Source organism: Argentina silus (assembly GCF_951799395.1).
Source record: "Argentina silus genome assembly, chromosome: 1".
Taxonomy (NCBI): domain Eukaryota; kingdom Metazoa; phylum Chordata; class Actinopteri; order Argentiniformes; family Argentinidae; genus Argentina; species Argentina silus.
This window is the reverse complement of record NC_139655.1, coordinates 16,949,138-16,971,428: the sequence shown is the minus strand read 5'-3', so window position 1 is coordinate 16,971,428 and position 22,291 is coordinate 16,949,138. Positions and strand designations below refer to the sequence as shown.

The 22,291-nt window shown below is 42.5% G+C and overlaps 1 protein-coding gene across 2 annotated transcripts in view; it reads right to left on the bottom strand.

Moving 5' to 3' along the window:
* The window catches only part of kcnn1a (potassium intermediate/small conductance calcium-activated channel, subfamily N, member 1a), a gene marked incomplete at both ends in the record, with an annotated part of 30,394 nt that extends 9,774 nt beyond the window's left edge, over positions 1 to 20,620 (bottom strand). The window contains 4 exons of one of the 2 annotated variants that reach the window (XM_083669848.1): positions 6,037 to 6,455; positions 7,095 to 7,190; positions 9,324 to 9,773; positions 19,391 to 20,620. In XM_083669848.1, the coding sequence (XP_083525974.1) occupies positions 6,037 to 6,455; positions 7,095 to 7,190; positions 9,324 to 9,773; positions 19,391 to 20,605 (2,180 nt within the window). Of the gene's footprint in view, positions 1 to 6,036; positions 6,456 to 7,094; positions 7,191 to 9,323; positions 9,774 to 19,390 lie in introns of those variants that run through there. The other variant, XM_083669849.1, reaches the window with a different exon arrangement.
* Positions 20,621 to 22,291: the final 1,671 nt, after the last annotated feature.

Sequence of the window (22,291 nt, the reverse complement as noted above, 5' to 3'; positions counted from 1 at the left end):
TAATAGTGTTTGTCTGTGAGGTTATGTATTCACTTTAAGATCACTATGCTTACCTTTCGAAAGCCAGATATGGCTGGATGTCAATAAAATACCTAAATCTGACAAAGGACATTTTGTCTATGGACAACAGCGATACGAATAGAGGCTGTGGATACAGAACCAATCAATGGCATTTTGAAGCTCTCAATATACTGTGTTGAGTATTGGCATAGCATGGAGAAGAGCTGGCACCACTTTCAACCTAGTCTGAGACAAGAGAAATTGTCTGCAGTGAAAAGTTTCCCGCCCTGGCAAAATATCCCCAATAGATATTGTTGGCTTTCAACACATCCTCATGTTATAGACTTCTCATTGTTTGTAGGATCACTCACTTTTCAAAAAGTATTTCCCTACTTTGTCAGCAACTCTATTCACAAGTACAAGTAGATGAGAAAACTAGATGACACAGATGACACCATAGACAAAGAGTTTTACAGAGTGAGAGTACAAATAAGTGAATACAACTTGATTAACACTGTTTAAACAACCTAACCTGTGATAACGTTACATCACCATCTACTCTACCAGTCAGTACAGAAAAGAATGTCAGTGAACATCAACATTGTATACAATGCCTGGCTGCTCTTGGAATACACAAGCCATCCTTGGCTGGAATGGGTTAAAAATAGATGCAATGATGTGGCTCTGGGCTGGTTTTTCCTCTTTAAGTCATACAGTCTTTTAACCCTCGCCATCTCCCCAAGCATTCTGTATCTCCCTCTCTCACTGTGTGAGGATGAGCTCATGCAAGAGATAGATAGTTTGTCCCGGGGACATACACAGGCAATAGCTGACAATGCACCCTCTAAGCTATAAGAGGACTGACATGGGAACAAGGGATCAAATCAAAAGGCCTCTCACAGTCATTAGTAATCAAAATCTGCCAACCCCTATTGTCAGTGAGATGCTGTGCTAAAATGTACACATTTGTCGAAAAATACATAATTAGTTAGAGTAGGAATATCAATAACTGTTACATACTATACAAAGGCAACATTACATATACAGTATACAGTATGATAATAATGCCATACACAGCAATATTTTTGTGTGTATGGCATGCGGCATGCAAATCTGATTCGCATGAGATTGAGAAAAACTGGTTCAACCTGAAATTGAAAAAGCAATTCTTTACATGGAGCAACAAGCAATATATTGTATATTTCGAACACAGGCAAATTGTTAGTCAGGCAAATTATCTCTTACAAACTCTTACAAGCCCCCACTTAGGGGACATGACATAGTTACTTTCCATATTCCTTAGCATATTCCTTCCTTTTCCCTGTACAGCACTTATTTTTTTATGTAACTCAATCATATCAAGAATCCAAATTAAAAGAGTATTTTAAAGAGTATTCTTAAATCGTGTTGATGTAAATGGGAATTCTAGCAGTGGCAGAGATTATTTTGGGAAAAATATCTTGAAATGTTCAGGGGGGGGGGGGGGGGGGTGGCATCAGCCACATTAAACACATACAGATAGGATTTAACTCAACTGGTGATGACCTAATTAAAAAACTGCAAACATAATTGTGTTCGTACAACCAGCTGAAATGCAAAGCAAGCACACCAAGTGTTTTCTGTAATAATTTCAAGTCAACATGGAAGTAGATTTTTCATTGCAATGGACTGAACAAAATTGTAATACAAATGTTTTTGAAGCTACTAAATCATACAATGTGGCACAAGCAAAGGGAGCCTTAGCAGAGCCAATGCAACAACATCAAGAAAACAAACCAAATGTATCAGATGACACAAGACATAAAACAGGGCATCCATACAGATCACCTCCCTCAAACAGCCTTCATCACCTTCAGTGTTGCCTTTGAGCAAAAATAAGACCCTGTTTTAAGCATTATAACTATACAAAAAGTGATACAGTAGCATTTTATTTTACAGCACAGATAACTATTTACTTAGGGTTAGATTAGGGTTAAATTACATGGTGATTACACAATAAGTTGTTTCTTTGGTAATCATCACCAAGTATCTGTAGGCACCATTTTGTACTAGGAAGTTACCAATTGAGTTGAATTACCAGAAGTAGCCATTATACAACATTTCCTAGTTTAGAGGTAAGTGGAAGTGGAAACCCTAACCCTAACCCTAACCCAAAAAGTACTGTAATGATTGCAAATAAACATAGTCATCCTCCACATTTTGTTTTTTTAATAGTATTTTAAGATCTGTTAGGACATGCTGGTCCATTGTCAGTAATAACTATGCACGGCAACCACAGCATGAAAAACACATGAGGTGACATACTCTGATGGGTTATAATTGCATTAAAGCACAAATAAGGGGGTGCTATAGGTAGAAAGGTGCTATATGTCTGAGTGTTGACTCGAGGATGGACCTGTTCTCTTACACAATTTATAGTAAGTACAGTATTTGCCTGTATGCGAGGAGCTAATTCCTCCTTTTGGTAATCATAACAGGTGAATTTTAAGTGTATGAAAGGTTAAACAACTGAATGCTGTATGGTCATATGCAAACTTAAGATATTAATATTTGTAATTATTTCATTGCTTCCTATGGAAATATGTAAGTAAAGTAAGTATGTAAGTAAAGTTTACAGGCATATATCTAAAGTCAAGATACTGTACAGCCTTCATTGCATCGGGGTTTGAATCCTATCTTTAGAAAATCCTAACCCTAAGAGACGACACACACTGGATGTCGGTCGGTGTAACAGACCAGTAACTCAACCCTGTTAAGGGAAAGTCTCCCTAACTTTCCCAAGCTTGTTACATGACCAGAAGTCCTCTGGAAGAACAAGGTGAGAAACAATGGTCTCATGTAGCCTCGAAAAAGTGTTTCATTTCAGAGAGAGAGAAAGAGAGAGAGAGAGAGAGAGAGGGAGAGAGAAAAGATGGGACCAGGGGACAGGCAAGGCAGGCATGCAAGTGTATCTGAGTTCTGACTGGATTAGGCCTGCTGGTTATGGATAAGGAAAGGGAAATAAGTACTGGGAAGGGATGAGGAAGAACTGCAAGCATGCCACATTAGATGGGTACTGTAGTAGGATACCCACAAAGGATCATGATGCAGAGGAGTGGAGTTTGATAGGAAAGCCAAAAGACATGAGGAGCTTGGTTACGGTATGGAGCTCTGGAGCTGTATGAAGAGGGGGCAGTGACCAGGATTGCTTCCATCTACTGTACCATCACAGTCCCTGCCAACTCCACCCCCCTCCCACCCAATCATATGTCTTTCATTCCCCCTGTCTAGGCATATTCCAGACAGACTCCGTGCTCGTCCAATCTCACACCGTTCTGCCCTTTGGCTCAGGAGCGTGGTAGATGTAACAGCACATCAGCAGATTCATTTTCAAACTCACGCAAAAGCACTTTGGGAAACAAGCGCCTCTTTTTTTCTTTTGGAGTGATGGGATCGAGAGAAGTAAACATGAAGACTCCCATGCTGTTTCATTGTTTACAACGGGTGAGCACTCAATCCATGTATGAAAATCTTAAACTGGAGACACTGCATTCGCCTCAAAAACAACTCCTCCATTTTGGAAACTGTGCTAGAATGGATAGCAACACCCTCACTATCCACCATTCTAATTAAAGAGGTTTTCATGAAATGCTTACTAATTAATGTGGTTGTAAAACAATCAAATGTTATATTGGTTAGAGGATCCTTTTCCAAATCTAGCCCAAATCTCACATTAACAATTTTGTTGCTGACAAATTATTTGACATTTCTTTTCTCCTCACATTAGCACAGATGTCTTGTATGAATATGTATCTGGATGAAATTCCTTACCCACGTCTGGAGGAAACTGAATCAGCTGGGAAGAAGTAACAAAAGCCTGTAGAATACCTAACCATTACAACATCATTCAATCAATTCTGTGAGGGGAGACACATAATGGGATGGTAATGTGTGTGAACACAAAGGACTAAAAAGCTTTTGTTCCTCAGCAAATCTTTGAAGTAGATGCTAAAAAGAGTGGGTACATTATGGATCTATAACAATTGCATAAGGAAGAGGAATAAAAAAGGAGAATTGCCCTCAGGCTCGCTCGTGAAGGTGACTTGAAGGAGCTGCTCCATTTTAGCACAAACTCCCTCCTCCTCCTCCTCCTCCTCCTCCTTCCTACCACAAAACAGTTGAGAAAGAGACGCTTGGTTCAAAGTGCTGCTCAAATCATAGGTTTTCCCTATGCTCCTAGCCACTAAAAGCCTGGATGTATTTTCTGATGACATCTTTTTTGGTTATTTTGAGGATGGTGCCACATTCATGCCAACTAAAGGGGGAAATATCTAGTCCCCCTTTGCCATACTCTGTTTTGGGAAAGGATAGCAGGGTTTTTTGGGGCTGCCCCGTACCCACTCCCACCCCCACCCTCCCCCACTCAGGGCAGCAGTGGCGCCAGCTCGGTGCAAAAATGATAGGTTTTCCACGGCTAGAGAATGAGGACTCACATGGTATCCCTATGGAGCAGCATAGTGGGGAAATAGAAAGTACAACAGAACATTATAGACACATGCACTCACACACACAAACAAACAAACAAACAAACATAAACACAAAGACACACACCCAAACACACATACACATGTTATTTTGGAGTTGAAACCGTAACTGGACTGCCTCATAACATGCACTGCTACTAGCTATGGAGGTGTGTGATGGGCATATCATCTATCCTGACCCCATTAGTGACACTAGATATTTCATCAAATTGACTCTAGTATATTGCTTCCAAATACCATAGAATTTAGACTGTAGTGTTGCATAACCTGTGGTTATGATTTCCATTTACAGAACTTGAGGAGATCCCAAGTGTTTGATAAAAGACCATCACAAATTGTACTCATACAATCTATTTATGCTTTTTAACTGTACTTGGCAACACCTGTATCGCTCATGGTAGTATTAATCTAGGACCTGGAACAAGAATTAGCAGTATGTCAATCCTTGTGGCACTCTAAAGTAGGAATCATAACCACCACTTTAAGTTGGGCTTTATGCAAGTACCTTCAGCAAGACAGTATTCATTTATGTAGATCAAAGTGTTCTTTTGAGCATGTGCCAACAAAACATTTGGTGAACTTGGATGTGAGTTGCACCTCACTGTACTGCTTTTTTTCATGTGGCGGTGAAGTCAAAGGTCAACATTGTTTAGTTCTCTTTGCCGGCTCTCTGTGGCCGGGGGGGGGGGGGGGGGGGGGTTGTTAGTGCGAGGTGTTAACAGAGGGAGGAAGTCGGGAGGAAGTGTGAGGGGGAATGGGAGGAAGTAAAGCAGGCAAGACGTATTGGAGAACGACTGACCAGTTGACTGACACATTGACAACGAAGGTTCTTGTAAATTGATTATGTTTTTGACTAGGAGCTCTTTTCCACTAATGACTTACAGCAGCTGACATCACCCAGCCCCCCCCCCCCCCCTCCCGCCCACACACACACACACCCACCCCCACCCCCCCGCGCTGAACTAAACAAGACCACTTAAAACATCAAAGCTGGGACAAACTTTTAATTTCTAGATGCAAAGCGCGGTCTGAAAAAAGTGTGCCTCTTCCCTGCCTCTTTTTCTCAGAGATGTGTGAGAATCCCCATCGCCCCCTTGAGATGGAGCCTGATGTGCAGTTTTTGGAGAACGGGGGGGAATCCTTGGGGCTGCTCAGCATTACCAAAACAAACCATTCAGCAAACAAACAATTAGACACTCATGAATTATGGAGAAGCTGCTAAAATAGCATAAAAACAAGGAGTAAGGGACTCGTGGAGTGATTGCTGAGCTAATGAAACGCAAGTTATTTTTTCTCACTCAGGCAGTGGAGAGAGAGTGTGTGTGGGTGTGGGGAGGAGAGGGGGTTGGTTCGAGACATTCCTTTGGACTAGCGGGGATGAACAGAACAACAGAAAAGAACAGGACACCAAGAAAGAAAGCAGGACAGAGAGAGAGGAGGGGGGACTGTGCGGAGCAGTGGGTTTGTGTGTGCTTTTCCCCTTGGCAACGGTTTCCTCTTTGGGGGCGTTTACCTCTCACAGACGCGCACCGTCCAGGCTGCGATGATCCAGGAGGAGATGCTGAAGACCAGCAGCACGGTGCCGGGGCAGATAGTCATGAGAGTCTTCATGACGAAGCGTGTGTTGAAGTTGATCTTGTTGAGGGCGCCGATGCTGCGCGAGGAGGCGTCGGTGAAAAGCTTACTGTGGAGCAGCATGACACGGCCAATCAGGTAGAGGCGCAGGAACATGGGTATGGAGAGGATGATGTCCACATCAGCGTCGGCCACCGACGGTGTGTAGGTGAAGGCCAGCCGTGCTGTCCAGGTGAAGACATACTGGCCCGGGATGGGGTGGATGGCGCACACCAGCAGCTCAAGCACGATGAAGAAGATGCGTTCATACGTCATGGCTATCCTCCAGTCGTCTGCCCCGTTGTCCACCATGAACAGCTAAAGAGGATAAAACAAACTAGTTGGGTTATCCTTTACTTTACAATTGAACAATCCTTTCATTTCTTTACCGTTCTTTCATACTTCATTCTACAGTCCACTTTTGGTTCCACTCTATTGTGTTGCTAAATCCAAGTGTACCTAATGTACAGTGTGAGTACAATTTAGTTACAAAGCATTTTATTTTGATAAATACTAGGTTTTTACTTCAAAATCGCATGGTAAATAATAATTACACAATAATTACCTTATTGGTTTATTGAAATGCATAGAAACACACACCACTACATGCTGTGCCATTTAGTACGAGGTACAGTAGTTTTCAATTGTGTTGAAAAGTCTTCAAAGAAAGTACCAGAATTTGGCAATTCTTACCACATAATTCATCAGTAAATATCAGATATACCAGTTAAAATAGGACTGTAAAATATCCATAGACCTGTTTAAAATGTTAAAGGCCTCTGAAAAGCATAAAGGCACAATTTATTGATAATATGCATCATCCAATTCAAGAGAATAAGATAATCAAACTCAATTACACTGCATGCTTTACTGAATCCCTGAAATCATCAAACCAGCTCAGAAATGACAGCATAATAAAATTGTGTTTTCTGCCACATAACTACTCTTTCGACTCACCTGGATTTCTCGGGCATGGTACATTATTATAAGACCAAGCAATATAACAGTGGAAAGGCTGATAAGGCATTTCAGTGCAAATGAGTACGAAGATTCCTGTAGTGAGAGACAAAGACATAAAAAACACTGTTTAGATAAGTGGATAGTTATTTATAAATGAATATAGTACAGTATAACCTACGTTGTCAGCTATGACCATTTTGTTAAAGAACAGAATGTGAAAGCATGACTATAAAGTGTACTGTATGACAGTGAGAGCAAAAAAGTAGAAAGAGCAGCAGCCTTCAACTGTCTAATGGATGGAGCAAACAAGACAAAAATAAATCCATTTGAAACTAATTTTATCTATTCAAAAAGTTTCCTCTGGAGTGATTGTAGTAGCAGACGAAAAACAACCATAGTAGCTGGGGAAGGGAATACAGAGTGAGCAACAACAAACACACCTCCTATTATTAGCTTAAAACCTAAAAGAAAAGGGTTTGTACTCAAACAACAGAGCCAAAATGCAGTCTCCAAACAGTATGGTGGCAGGTGCAGAAAAGGTGTAAAATGTTCTTCACTGTTTTATACTGTGCAAACTACCAATTAATCAACCTCACCACTAACATTGGTCTCTTCCACTTAATAGCAGGTGCAGAAAAGGCAACGCATTAGCAGGAAGCGACCACCGTGAGTGGTGATGCTAGTGCTGCAATGTGTGGGTTTACAGGGACAATAGATCTTTGGAATGAGGACCTGCACTATTCGAGTCCCCTATGTGGGTAAAAAGCTGTTTGGTAAATCAGCTTCAATAGTAGCGGAGTAAAACGTGTTATGGTGGGTGGTCATAATCACAGTCATGACAACAACAACAAAAACGCCAATTTGAATCATCTCTCATAATCGTCACAGGGATTGTAAAAGATGCCTATTACTCTTGTCAAATGCCGTGGAGGGTCCAAATCGTTTTAAATGGATATTGCATATGCTCTCAGGGTGGGGTCAAGTTAACCATGCATTAGAATATAAGCCATTACACTGACCATTCAGCTACAGACATAATAACAGGCAGAGAGCAAATTAGCGAATATATTTTTAGCAATCAACTAGATTGCTTTGCCCCTCAGGTCTTCGGCACCTCTCAAGACACTCTAATGTCTGAAATTGTTTTGAGAAGTCCCCTGTGAAATAACATTGAGTAAACCAATTAATCCACCTGCCAGCAGTTCAAGGATTTTCGGTCCCAAAGCTCACTCACTCGAAAGCATTCCCTCCTCAAGGGCTCGAAAAACCTTGAGTGACTCACATGTCCATAATGATGTGACACGCAAGATTGAAAATGGCTTTTCCCTATAATATCCGTTGTATGTGAGAGGAGTACAGTGCTGTTCAGGCCAGGGATGGGGTCACTTCTATTTCAACTCACATCAACTCAAAATTAACTGACATGAAATGCATAAATTGCAAGTTCCTTATAGATACCTACTAGCAATTTTCAATTAGCCTAATAATTGAATTCAATGTTATGTGCTGTACTGATTGACTGGAACTGAGATGGAATTGATTTACTTCAACCTTTATACACCACATCCAGTTGTAAAAATGCAGCTGGCATTCCAAATAGTATCACTTAAAACAATCAATACTGGTCAATAATTATGTGGAAAAAGCTTTGAATAGTATAGTATTTGTTCTTTTTAATACTTGCAAAGTACGTTTAAAAGATGTGCTTGATTTAGCTTGTCTGGTAAAATGGAACAGACAACAAAAAAACTACCACCAAGCACCAAACAAGCTTAATGAAGTGCACCTAAACCGTATGAAAGAAAACAAATACCAATTTGACCCAGGTCTGTTTGGCAATGGTAGTCAAGTGTGCAGCCTAGTAAACATTGGTGCAGAACCTCCTAAGTGCCTGTGACAAACGTTTTCTGGAGAAGATGTCTCTGCCCAAACTGATCTGAGCAAATGATGTCAGGGAGTCGGCCACCATGACCAGGTCACAGAAACCCTGAAACCACACTGACCTTCCACATGTTGGGTTGTCTTGTCCCTGTCAGTGGTCAAAGATAATGTCACACACTTTGAAGCAGCTCTCTCTATTGAGCTTGGGCAGTGTTTGGATGCTAGCTTCAGAGGGACCCTCAGAATACCAGCAGCAGTGGAAACAGCCCTTTGGCCATTTGTATATCCCACCATACAATGTAACTCAACAGTTACAATCATCAACAAAGAACGCCACAAGCTTACCTTAGTGTAAACCCCCCAGGACAGTTCAGTTTCCGTCACCATGACGACGATCCCGAACATCCCAAAGATGAGGGCGTAATCACTGAGTCTCTTCCGCTTCTCAAAGAGTGCCCTCCTATGGCCGAGCTTATAGCCGATGTCCTTGTTCTTCTTCTGCGGAGCCCCACCCCCCTCCCTGACGAGGCTCTCGTTGGACGCCTTGCTGGGGTCCTCACCGTTACCCTTAGACACCACCACCTCCAGGCCGGAGCTGTGCAGCGTCTGGAGGGGCTGCGTCTCGGAGTCGAGCTCTGCTAGGTTGCGCCGCGACGACGCCAGGCTGCCCAGTGGTCTCACCACGCCGCCATTGTACTTGCAGGTGTTCATGGCTATCTGAGGGAGTCGGCCGCTGCTCTCAGAGAGGGAGGGCTTGGATCCAGCATGGCTCAGCTTCTTCCACTCAGTGGTTGCCTGTTGGCCCAAAAGACAGAGTGTGTTAAAAAAGCGATAGACAGCAATAAACAGAGCACCATTGTCTGAAAGTGGATATAACCTCTCAGTCTATTGGTGTTAAGGATCAGGATAATAGTCCTCCTTCTTCAATGATCATCTAATGACAGCTTCAGGTTAAGAACTGATTGAATCAGTCAGCAATATCCCTCAGATCAGTGTTGGTCCACAAACCAGCTAAAGTAGGAGTTGAGAAGGATTGCACTGTACATTGCATGCATATCAGCTGTCCCTCAAGAAAAAGCATCCAGATCTGAGGGCAAAAACAGATAAATAATAGATGGAGATAGATGTATAAATAAAGCCATATAACTAATAGTGGACCCTACAATGTGCAGAAAATTGAATCTTTGCACTGCACAAATTTAGGTATTAAACATTAATGCGCTGCATGACCTTGTTTCCTGTTAAAGAAACACTATTTCCTGCAGAGATGGGCGATGGGGTGTCCAAAACAGTGAGTGAGTGGCACTTTTTAAAGAGTTTTGGCTGGAAAATAGGAACAACAGTCCCTTCATCAAAGACATGGGTCTGTCTTATCTCTGTTGGAAAAGGTAACGAAAAAGGTAATCTAAATGGCAGAGGATATCTTGTTAAAACCTGTCTGTTTAAACTGCAGCAATTTCAGGGAGAGGCAAGAGTTAAATTAAATGAGAGAACAAAGTAAAACACAAAAATGTGATTGCAGCACTGATTCAGGAAGTGTCAAGAGTTAAACTGGATGGGGAAACAGAAGAACAGAGTTCCACAAACCTTGGATGTATAGACACATTTACAGTGTGTGCAATGGCAGAAAAATACTAAGATATTGGTGATACATTCCAGAGGCATCTCCACTGCTCTTAAGGGACTTCAGATTATCACAATGGCTCATAAAACTTCACATGGAACAGTGCATTTACCAAAATAGCCAGGGTGTTAACACTGCCCTTTTATTGGGCTTGAGTGAGGACCCTAATGCCTCTAAAAATGCTCGGAAATAAAGTCTGATTGCTCCTAATGGAAATTGAAAATCCAGCCCTGTGACGCTATCGTCTGACACAACATTGGTCCATGAGAACAAGACAAAAGGTTAAGGATTAGAGTAGGCCATAGTGTTTTAATCCCCTTTACTGTATTAAATAGCTTCATAATCGGAGCCATTAAGACCCCCCTTTGAAACGTATGGTACAGTATCTCTGATGCAGTGCATTTGGACTGTAAACCCAGCACTAATAGAGGTTGATTGATGGTAACGGGAAGACATCAAACTAAACATTATATTAGCACCTCCCCTTGCACCTAGAAGGGCGGTTCTATTACAGTTCCCTACCGAGGGCTATTTGTCATCATTAATTTCCCCAATAACATTACCATTCAGGGGGGGAAATGCTGAAAATAAAACACAATGACAAACTTTGCTTTATTAAGTGATTAAATGACAATCGATCAAAGCAAATGGACATGACTTGACTGCCATATCAGGCCCAGGGAAGTAAACAGAAAGCAGCCTTGACAGGTTATTTCAATAACATAATGAACATCATTGATAGAGAGAAAGGGAGGAATCAGGCCTTCTTAGCGGTTGAAAACATACTACTGACTGACTAACTGCTGGGTGTGTGTGTGTGTCCGTCCATACAGTATAAGATATGAGAAACACAAAAGGATCAGATACGTAAGATACATAATGTGTAACCTTCATTCTCTAACAAATTCTACATAGATATCCTAAAAACAGCACATGCCATCCTCATACTGTAGCTCAAAGCACACAACAAGTTCTGGCATGTAATATCCACTTATAGCCACACACGGCTCTTTGCCATGCTGTAGCTGCTCTCTCCCTTTTCCCACCCCCAACAAAAAGTGTTCAGTAAGGGGAACAACAGGGCCCGCTTGCCCTTGTCCACTGATCCTCCTTTAGAGGAGACACAGGGTGGCTGTCTGTCCCCACGAATGCTTCAATTTCATTCTGAATGGCACACAGCATCTAGCCCGTATGAAATGGAGCCTCATAATCAAATTGAAAAGCCACAGTGCAGAACAGTTTAAATGAAGCACTGCAACTCTCTGCCTATCTCCTCCTCTAACTCTCTTTCTCTCTCTCCCTCTCTCCCTCGCTCATTCTATCCCTCCTTCCAGCCGGCTCCAATCTAATAGAATACTCTCCTTCTTTTGGACTTGATGGAGCTATTGCACCGCAGTTCTGAATGCACACACACACCCTGAAATTGAAATAGTGCACTCTACAGCTAACCTGTGTGTGTGTGTGTGTGTGTGTGTGTGTGTGTGTGTGTGTGTGTGTGTGTGTGTGTGTGTGTGTGTGTGTGTGTGTTTCTATTGTGAGTGTGTGTGTGTGTGTGTGTGTGTGTGTGTGTGTGTGTGTGTGTGTGTGTATGTGTGTGTGTGTGTGTGTGTCTGTGTGTGTATAGAGCCGCGCCTTAGCCAACCAGCGGATCAGGTCTGAGACTGACGCAGAGACAGACTGTCTGCAGCCAGGGATGTAACAACTGAAAAATGATGGGGAGAGAGAAAGAGAGAGAGAGAGTGCCTGTCTGTCTGTCTGTCCGTCCGCCCGTTTGTGTCTGTGTCTGTGTGAGCATGTGAATAATAATTGTGTGTCCATGTATGTCTATGTGCATGCATATGTATACAACTCCACTGTGTGTGTGTGTGTGTGTGTGTGTGTGTGTGTGTGTGTGTGTGTGTGTGTGTGTGTGTGTGTGTGTGTGTGTGTGTGTGCAGACTCAAACGGAGAGAACGGAGGGACACGGTGGGGAGAGAGAGAAAGGAGGAGGGAGGGAAAGAAAGAGAGGACAGACCCCTGGGGACCCCTCAGCCTGCCCCTGTTGAGACGAAGAGCTGTAGGCTATAGCTGCTGGTTTGTCACGTTGCACAGACGCTGTCAGATTTCTGTGACAGGCCAGTAGGCATCAGGGATGGCCTGTCCAACCCAACCTGGAATCTAAATACTAAGGACATAAAACAGTAGCACCTATCCATATGTCTTTGTGGGATTTAAAAGAAGAGGAAAAGGTGCAGGACAAAAAGAACATAAACATTAACATGAAATGTGATTTACAACAGTGTGGATTTTTCGCAAAGAAAACATAATAGATTTTTTTCCTAGGTGTCATCCTTTTAGCAAACCCCATGGTTAAGAATGACTACTGTTTGATAACAGGGACAATTACAGGCTTCTAGAGGCAGCATTATCATCCCCCCCCTCTCCTCAGAGATAAAAGAATGAAAATGAATTATGCCTAAAAACAAGACAAAACCCCCATGGAGACGACAAGACAGGTATTTTGCCGATGTGAATGGTCATTGTTGGGACTAATAATGTGGTAGGTGTTCAACAGCTACACAATGCTGTACTAATTAGGAACCACTGAGGTGTCCCCTCTAAACTAGATGCAGGGACCTGAATTAGGCTCTGATCAGTGGGTTATACATAAAGGTTCATACCCTTGGGAAAAAATAGTGCATCATTAGTGCCATATTCTACTTCAATGTAGGCAAATTCATGAAGTTGAACATTTGTTATTTGGAATTGTGTTGGTAGAATCATTGGCGAATATGGCCTTCCCTTTCAATACACACATATAACACGCACATACATACGCATACATGTATGAATGCATTCACACACACACGCAGAGACAAAAAGAAGCTGAAAGAACCTGCAGACACTCACTATGGAACCTCCATTAGACAACTTTTCCTGCAAGACTACGTAACATCATAGAACCAAAGTCATAAATTATAATCAGAGATCATTCCCGAAAGCAATAGCCTTTCATTGTTACAATCACACAACTTTATCATTCAAGACTGCATTTATTGTCATATATTGTAACAGTGATGCATAACAATACACCTTCAATTCCCATTTTGAAAGATATAAGTCATTTCAGAACGAGCCTGCACTAAATTCAGACAGTGTCCATTTCTTTCTCTCCCCAGGCAGAAACATCAATACCAAGGAGTGCCCAGGACAACCTATAGCATAGGAAGGATCAATACTATAACAAACTCAGTAAAGATTGACTCGAGAACTCGGTGGACACGTCCAGGCTTAGATTTATATTATAAGGAGGACAAGACACATTTCAAAGACTGATGCAGACACATCAATGTAGACCCAGATTTACTTTACCAGGTTTTCTTTTGGTAGCGATTAAAACAGCAAAAACAAAGTTAAAACATGTATCTGTCTTCATATACACTCTCATTCCTTCTCATAGTCTTTATATTGCCTGGATGTAACAAGATATCTATTTCCTTGGCCTATTCTGAAAGAGAGCCCTTACCATATGTCACGTACTGTAACATGCTTTGACTTGAGCAGCGCCCTTTCCCAGTTTAAACTAATTGAATTTCCTTATCTGGCTTATAACCCCCTTTCACTGGTAAATGAAACAAAAGCCATTTGGAATAGCAGCACATTTGTATTCTCCCACTCTCACCCAGACACTTCCAGTGCACTAGCATACTGTACTACTCACTCACCCACCCTGCAACAGCCTCGTTTTGAGCTTGTTTTTAAGTTGGGAGTGCCATGTATACAGTAATAAGCACATCTACAGTATCCCTACATCCTCCATATGATTCTCTGATGCTTGGCTATTATGTCTGACATGATAAAAGTTCTGGGAATTGCGCTCCAGCCCCCAGCTACAGTTTGCCTCTGTGATGTGGGGGGTTTTTTGTCATAAAATTAAGTGCTGCAGTTTTTAATGCCCTCAGGATCCTTAAGTGTAAATTGATTCTATTTAAAAAGGTTTTTCACTTTAAAGGAAAAAAGAGGTGGCTGGGGAGAGAAAGGACTAGAGCGGTGAATATGGTCTACCCCAGAACTGCCCGTGAAAGAGGAAAAAAAAGAAACTGCAGTGACAAAAGGGGATGCTCAGACTGCAAGTCTATGAAGGGGTTAACAATCAGAGGTCTGTAATGGAGGCTTGTGCAGCTGTATGTATAACACAGCCACAGAATGAAACCACAACAGGGACTTTCATTACAAACGCAGAGAAGGGGTCTGTATTCTTCTCATCTATTCATGTTAGTGTAGTATGAGTCCTTGCTAATGGGAAAGGCCTGCATATTGAGCCACATAGTTATGTACATCATGATGAGCAATCCCTCTTCGGAGAGACGTGTTACTAATGAGTTACTATGTTACGATTAAAAGGGGAGAATCTCCCCAAAGATGAAATGAAATGCTTTCAGATATCATTCTGGAGGAAACTGGTGGCTGGAGGTGTTTCCATGACTGTGAGGAGTTATAGAGTCAACTTGACCTTTACAGTTTAAGGGAAGATCATGCTTTAGAGATGACAATGGTATACTAACACCCTCTCACTCACTCACTCACTCACTCACTCACTCACTCACTCACTCACTCACTCACTCACACACACACACACACACACACACACACACACACACACACACACACACAATCCAGATGAAGATCTCCAAAAAGATACAGTTTCATTATTGTAGAGAGAGCACATGTTTCACTCGTCTGACTCCAAATGCTCTACATCAACCATTTCAGCTCCATGCAAACAATACATTATCAACTGGTACAACAATAGCAAGTAATGTAGATTCTACTGTACCTATACTGGGTATTCAAATACACAGGCTACTGTAAGCTTTGCATTTCTTATGCAGAACACTTCGCTGTTGCTTTACATCATATCAAATCTGTATAAAAGGTATGGGTAACATTTTACTTGAAACATATTTTATGTGTGTTATATTGTGTTACAAACATTCACAGCACCTTATATAGTCGTAGTAGAGCATTCCGAAACTGTATACTAAAGCAATAAGGTACAAGAGCCAATTTTATATCATGAATACTATTATTTAATTATACAACATTGATATGGCAATAGAACACTTCATAGCAGGTGCTTCAAGTAAAGTGTTACCCATGCTAAGGTAGGATTTGCTAACACAACGTTTTCGTGGTAGAAAAGACAATGCTTCAAATGCACCACAGAGAGTCGATATCTTCCTCCTATACCCATTTCTGAGGAAAAGTTACAGATGGAATGTATTCTTTGTAAACAGTGGTTAAAGGCAGTCTTAGGCATGAAAACTTGTCTTTCAGCTCAACAACGCCTTTTGTTTTACACTAAATATTTATACACCTGCCAGAGGGCTTTTTTTCATGAGGTTTTACAAAACCACCATTATGTTTGATACAGGAAAATTAAGTGGTGTGGCTCAAGCTTCAGTCAAATCCAATCCTTAGGGCATGGGGACCTTAGCAGAGGGTAAGATCTCAAAACCAAGGGGTGAACTATAGTGTATGCGCAGCCCCACAATGGAAAGTGCTACAGTAGCCTACACACTAACTGAACTGAAAAAAGCAATTCACAATGGTGGAAGATGCTTTCAAACAGGGATTCTCAAGGGCAGGCTGGAAGCTGTGTTGATTTACTGTAGGGTACAGTAGTATAAAATAACACATCCTAGCTCTATGCTATCACATTCATTCCTACAGTGTAATGGTTCATTTTTCAAAAGCACCAGACAGTTTCTGGATTCCATATGGGTAAATATGTTGAAATTGGTATCAGATATGATGAAACATATCCTACACACACACACACACACACACACACACACACACACACACACACACACACACACATTACAATTAATGGGTTTTCAAAGTCTTTCTATTCTCAATATTATGATGAATGATGAATATCTGATTACAGCGACATTATTTATATTCTCATACTTTTTGTCTTCTGATCATGCCCTAACACAGGATGTGTGGAAGGTGGAAGATCAATAACATAATTAGCTATAAAGCATATGCATGGCTGTGATACATTATATGGCTGACATAACTTGGCTACAATCGTACAGAAATTACCATATAAATGAATTCAGGTCATTTATTAAGCAACGCTCTATAGTGAGAACTTGTGTACAGAGTAAAAATAATTGCACGTTACTACACACATTAAAAAGGGAAACTGCACCAGAGGTCAAACATGCACACTACAAATAGCACTTGGGCTAGCAGAGAAAAAACATTTGCCATATAGAGCGATGGTGAGCTACAGAGCAATGCTCTGGGCTACACAGGAAACCCCCACCACTCTTTGTATTTAACTGGACTGCACGTAATTCAATACACCTCTCCTTGTGCAGAATCACTCAGATGAAACGCAAAGAGAGCCATGTGAACTGTACCAGTGGGAGGAAGCCATCTCCTATTAGAGCCAAACCAACAGTACAGTTCAACATGTGTATGCAAAATGCATGCATTGAATGTACAGCAAACCATGGAGGGATTTTTTTTCTCCCTTCATTCTCTGTACATAGCCACTGCCTTAGAGAGAGGCCTCAGCTATACAATATCAGGTTTTGCTCTCCATAGCAACAAACATGGAAAGACAAATCTATTTCAGTGCAAGCGTGGAGTAGCACTTAAATGCAGAACACACAAAAAAATGGGAGAAACACCAATAAATTATTGAAAGGCCTTTATGTTAGTACTTACTACCTCCTTGTTGATGGACACAGGAAGATCGTGGTTCCCATACAACCCCAATAAAATTGCAAATGTTATCTGAGATATGGCCATTCACTCCTGGTGTACAGGATGTTGACTGGTTCCACCCCATTAATGAATGAGGCTGTCATTTGTTAAACAGTGTGTGTGTTTAGTTTTAAGGTGTTGCCCTCCGTATGGGAAGGTAACCAGTGGAAACATGGATGCCTAATCAGAGTAAAACAAGGGGCCTGTACAAGCTGGGCGATGACCGATAACGAAAGTTAAATCAACAATGTTTCTTCGGGCAATAGTGGCCCATTAACAGCGCTGTTAATCATAACAAAAGAGGAGATCTGACGACATGGCCAGCTCTTGGCTCAAACAATAATAATGACCTAAGTCTAATCACATGCCCAACACAAATATAGCACTAATAGTAAAGTGTTGATAAGACTCTGTGGTATTTAGAAGAACACACAAAAAATCTAAAAAAACAAACAAAAAACGCAACTAAACCCTCAAATGATAATGCCAAATGACATAAAGTTTGTGGCAATGCCATGATGATATACCATGTTGACCTCCAAGCTCATATACTGTAGGGTGATTATGACCATGTTCAACTACAATTTGGCAGGAGCATCTATCCATTCTGTGACGACACACACAACCCCATCTTTCCTTTAGAGGTGGTTTGGCAAACATCTGCCAGAGCTATAGTGTACAGTAGAAGGGACACCTCTACAGTAAGTGGCAAGAATTAAAGAGTACTTACACAAGCATCACAATAGGACCAGCAAGGTCCCTTTCAAAGCACAATGTTATTGAGGCTGGGACACAATATCACACTGCCATCAATACCAGGCAGCTATAGAGTTTCGGGGTGTGTTGCAGGATACTGTAATTGTATACACTTTATCAGTCTCAGGCCTGTCACAATTGTTTTGTTTAAGGGATTTCAAACTGGGGGAGCCAGTCTCATTAAGGGCAAGTCAATAAGATGTAGCCAGGAAGCTACAAATAAACATGAATAGGTAAGTAAGGGTATCAAAATACTTGCAGTGGCTGCTCACATACTGTATCTGAGGGACTACAAGCAGTTAGCACTCACAGCCTTATCATGATTTGTGTAATACCTGGGTCATTTTACGATAACCCATACAAAAAATAGGCATGGACGAAAAATCATAGTATTTTATGTTAATTTCAATTACAAGATGCAGGTAGATTGTTTAGGGAAATATACTGAGAGCAATCAATGGACAGGTATTCAATTCTAAAATACACAATATGAATATCTAAAATGCTATAACATTCTAACAGTGTCTAATACAAGTGCTTCCTCTGAATTTACTGCTACATAGGGCCTATGTCATGGGTTGACCCTTGCACAGTTGCATGCACGTCCATCCATTGCCTATAGCTGGTCATTCGTTTGCACATTGCAGTGCAAAGCATCCAATGAGAAACTGGACTATGTTAATGTGTAATACTTTCACACCAAACGTTTTGTCATAACTGTGGCACTATGGCAAAAACGTGTACGGAGTAGCAGCTTACTGTGGAAATGCAGACCTGAGAAGTAACACAGTTCTCTCTGACAACAAGAGAACAGATTTCAATTGTTCAATACACACAAAACCCCCTCTGTCATTGCAACATGGAACAGGTGTGTGTGTGTGTGTGTGTGTGTGTGTGTGTGTGTGTGTGTGTGTGTGTGTGTGTGTGTGTGTGTGTGTGTGTGCGTGCGTGCGTGCGTGCGTGTGTGTGTGTGTGTGTGTGTGAAAGAGAGCGCGCGATCGTGCGTGTGTGCGTGGGGGGTGTCATAGGTTACATTGGTGCTTTTTGAAGAAGCAGTCGCTCAGTTACACCGACCCTTACGAACGTTACCTTTGAAACAATGCATACGTGGCAATCGATCCGAATAACCCCTACACAGAGCACCGTTATATCAAAAATCATGTGACAGGCGTGGTCATGGAATGGTACATTATACAGACAATTAGGTTGCGCTATCAGACCCTAATTAATCTCAATTGTACATGAGCAAATTCTAAATGTAAGCTACCTTATGATGGTCGATGCGTATCCTCTCTTCCCCCTTATGCGGGCTCTCGGGCCACAGGTGATAGCTAGAGCCGTAGTTGGGGCTGCTTTTGCTGCTGCTGCCAGTCGCAGACGAGTTCCCCGTGTATGCCTGTATCTGTGGGTTTACACGGGAGTCGCAGCAATGGTGATGGGGCTGGTTAGCTTGGTTCGTCCTCCCCGGCTTATTGCGGTCTTGGTCACAGTGCTGCGGACGCTGGGGACATAGACCCAGTGCGTCTTGCTGCTGCTGCTGCTGATGCTGTTGCAGCAGTGATGCCTGGTTATTCCTACATAGCTCTCCTGAGCCGTTGGCGCAGTAGTTGATAGGCAAGCTGCTCCCCACCAGTAGCTGTTGTTGCGCTCGTAATTGTGGGAGCTGCTGTTGCTGCTGTTGCAGGTCCTGCGTCTGGGACTCGATTGCTCGCCGATTAGCCTTGATAGACTCACATACATTTATAGTGCGCCCTTTCTGTGAGTTTGCTCGGATTGCTTCAGGGGAGGGGTCCCTGTGTTGGAGTCTTAAATGACTGTGCTGTTGTTGTTGCTGCTGTTGCTGCTGCTGCTGCTGTTGCTGCAACAACTGCTTCTGGTCTCGGTGCCCTCCTCCTCCTCCTCCCCTGCAGCGTTCCACGATGCTCGCTTGTTGGTAATTGGCACTCCTTTGGAAATGATCCCCCCGATTAGAATCCTGCAAATACAGCAGAGAGGAGGACGACGTCGGCGGCGGCGGAGGCAAAGATGGGGAGGGCTGCGGCGGGTGATGAGAGAGGGGCTGGCGCTGGTAAGAAAGGCTCGCCTCTTTGGAAAAACTGCAGTGGCAGCTTTGAAAAACAGGCTGCTCCGACTGCGGCGGCTGCGAACCGGCTGCGGCCCAAGGGTTCTGTTGCAGGTGCCCGGCGGGTTCACCAACCTGGTGTGAAGGTCGCTGGGCGATGTCGTAGCTTGTCAGAGGCGGGGGGTCGCCGTGCTGCGGCTGACAGGCATGGACACTTCTCCGAGAGGGTTGGCTCAGACAAGGCAGTTCGTGGTGGTTCTGGTGGTGTGTGGTGGTGGTCGAACGCTCTCTAAGAGACGGAGGTGGGGGCGGCAGACTGAAGACTGGAGCGACTGGGTTTGGGTCTCGGGTCTGCGCGCTGCCTCGCTCTTCGTCGGGGATTTGGTGCTGATAGACAGCTCCCGCGTATCGATGCCGCATCCCCTTAATAGCCGCGTCTTGCTGTGGTTGCTCCTTTGCCTTGTAAAGCTCCGACACCCGTTCATTGCGATCAGTCCCAGCAGAATAGAGCCGACTCCTCTCATTGGTAGGTTTGGCCGGGACCTGCCTTAAAACGTCACCGTACGGCCAAAACACCGCCTTCGTTAGAATATTGGTCCTGCACACAGGTTAATGGATCGAACATTAACGACAACAAAGCGCGCAGTGGATTTATCTAATAGTTTATGCGATTACCAAAAGGTGAGGACAGTGTTAAAATCCTTTGACTAGATTATCGCACTGTTACCACCATGGATAATCAGAAATCACTTTTGCTGCTGCTGAAGCTCCCCATAATGTGATCATCAAATATCATACATAGAATTGCATCCTATACGCTTGTGTCACTACTGAGAGTTTATTGGCCTAAATAGTCCTCAATAAACCTAAATTCATGAAGCAACGTCTAACTAAATGGTATAGGCCTAATTGAAGTAATATAACATAATCTTAAATTAAAAGCTATGTGACAGGCTTTCTGCCCCATTTCCAATAGGCTATTAATTCACACTTGGCCCATGTAGTTCATATAAGAAATTGTTTGAATAAGCATCACAAAACTCGGATCTTATATTGCTTGAGACTTGCAGGTCAGTCTTTAATATTTAATCAAGAGTAGACATGGTTTTGTATTACCAAGCAGAAAAATTCGGCTTGATCTAGCATGCATAACCTATATAGTCGAGCACAATATGAAACCAGAGTTGGTCACTAAAACATAGACGCTCTCGTATTCATACACACAATAGATAATGATATATACAAAAAAATGGTCTGGCACCGTGGAAGATGTGTATGTTAGTTATGTAAATCTATACCATAGGCCTACGAGGCAAGTTGTCTAACATGCTGATATGAGAGAGAGAGAGAGAGAGAGAGAGAGAGAGAGAGAGAGAGTGTGTCTCTCCGTCGTTCTGAATGGTTAGTGAGCGCGCACGACAAACATAGATAGCGTCAACCACTGAAGGACGGTATTCCAAAAGGGTGGAGGAGGAGGTAACCCTAGGGAGCATTTGATTCACTATTTATTGAATCAAATCTCCCGTCCTGAAATCTTTTAAATTCCAAAACAATTGTTTAAGTATTACTTATCACAGGCCTATCATAATATAACATTTATGGCAACGAGGGAGAGTGGGAGGGAAAAAGACAACTTTTCATCATACATTAACAGTTCTTAATAAGTAATACTTTCCAAAGCTGTCTCAGCCATTTGGAGTTCAGACGGCAGATGCAGACTTTGCCCAATTGTTGGATGTCGGCTTGGGTACGTACTGTTTTATAGCTCCAGTGAAAGACTGCAAGAATTCGGAGTAGCTGGCCATAGCCGCATTAGAAACCTGATCATTTTCATTAAGTAATTGGTTGCTCTGACCTGTGTGGGTTCCTTGGCAAGATGGAGTTTCATTTGCTGGTTTGGGAAGCAATGTTACTGCTGCCACATAAATAATTAAATCAAACTTTACAACTCTTACACAAACACTAACGCACACACATTCAGGTGCATGCACACAAACACGTGTGCACGGGCACGCACACACACGCACACACACACACACACACACACACACACACACACACACACACACACACACCACTCTCCTTCCACCCTCTCTCAGAAAAAAA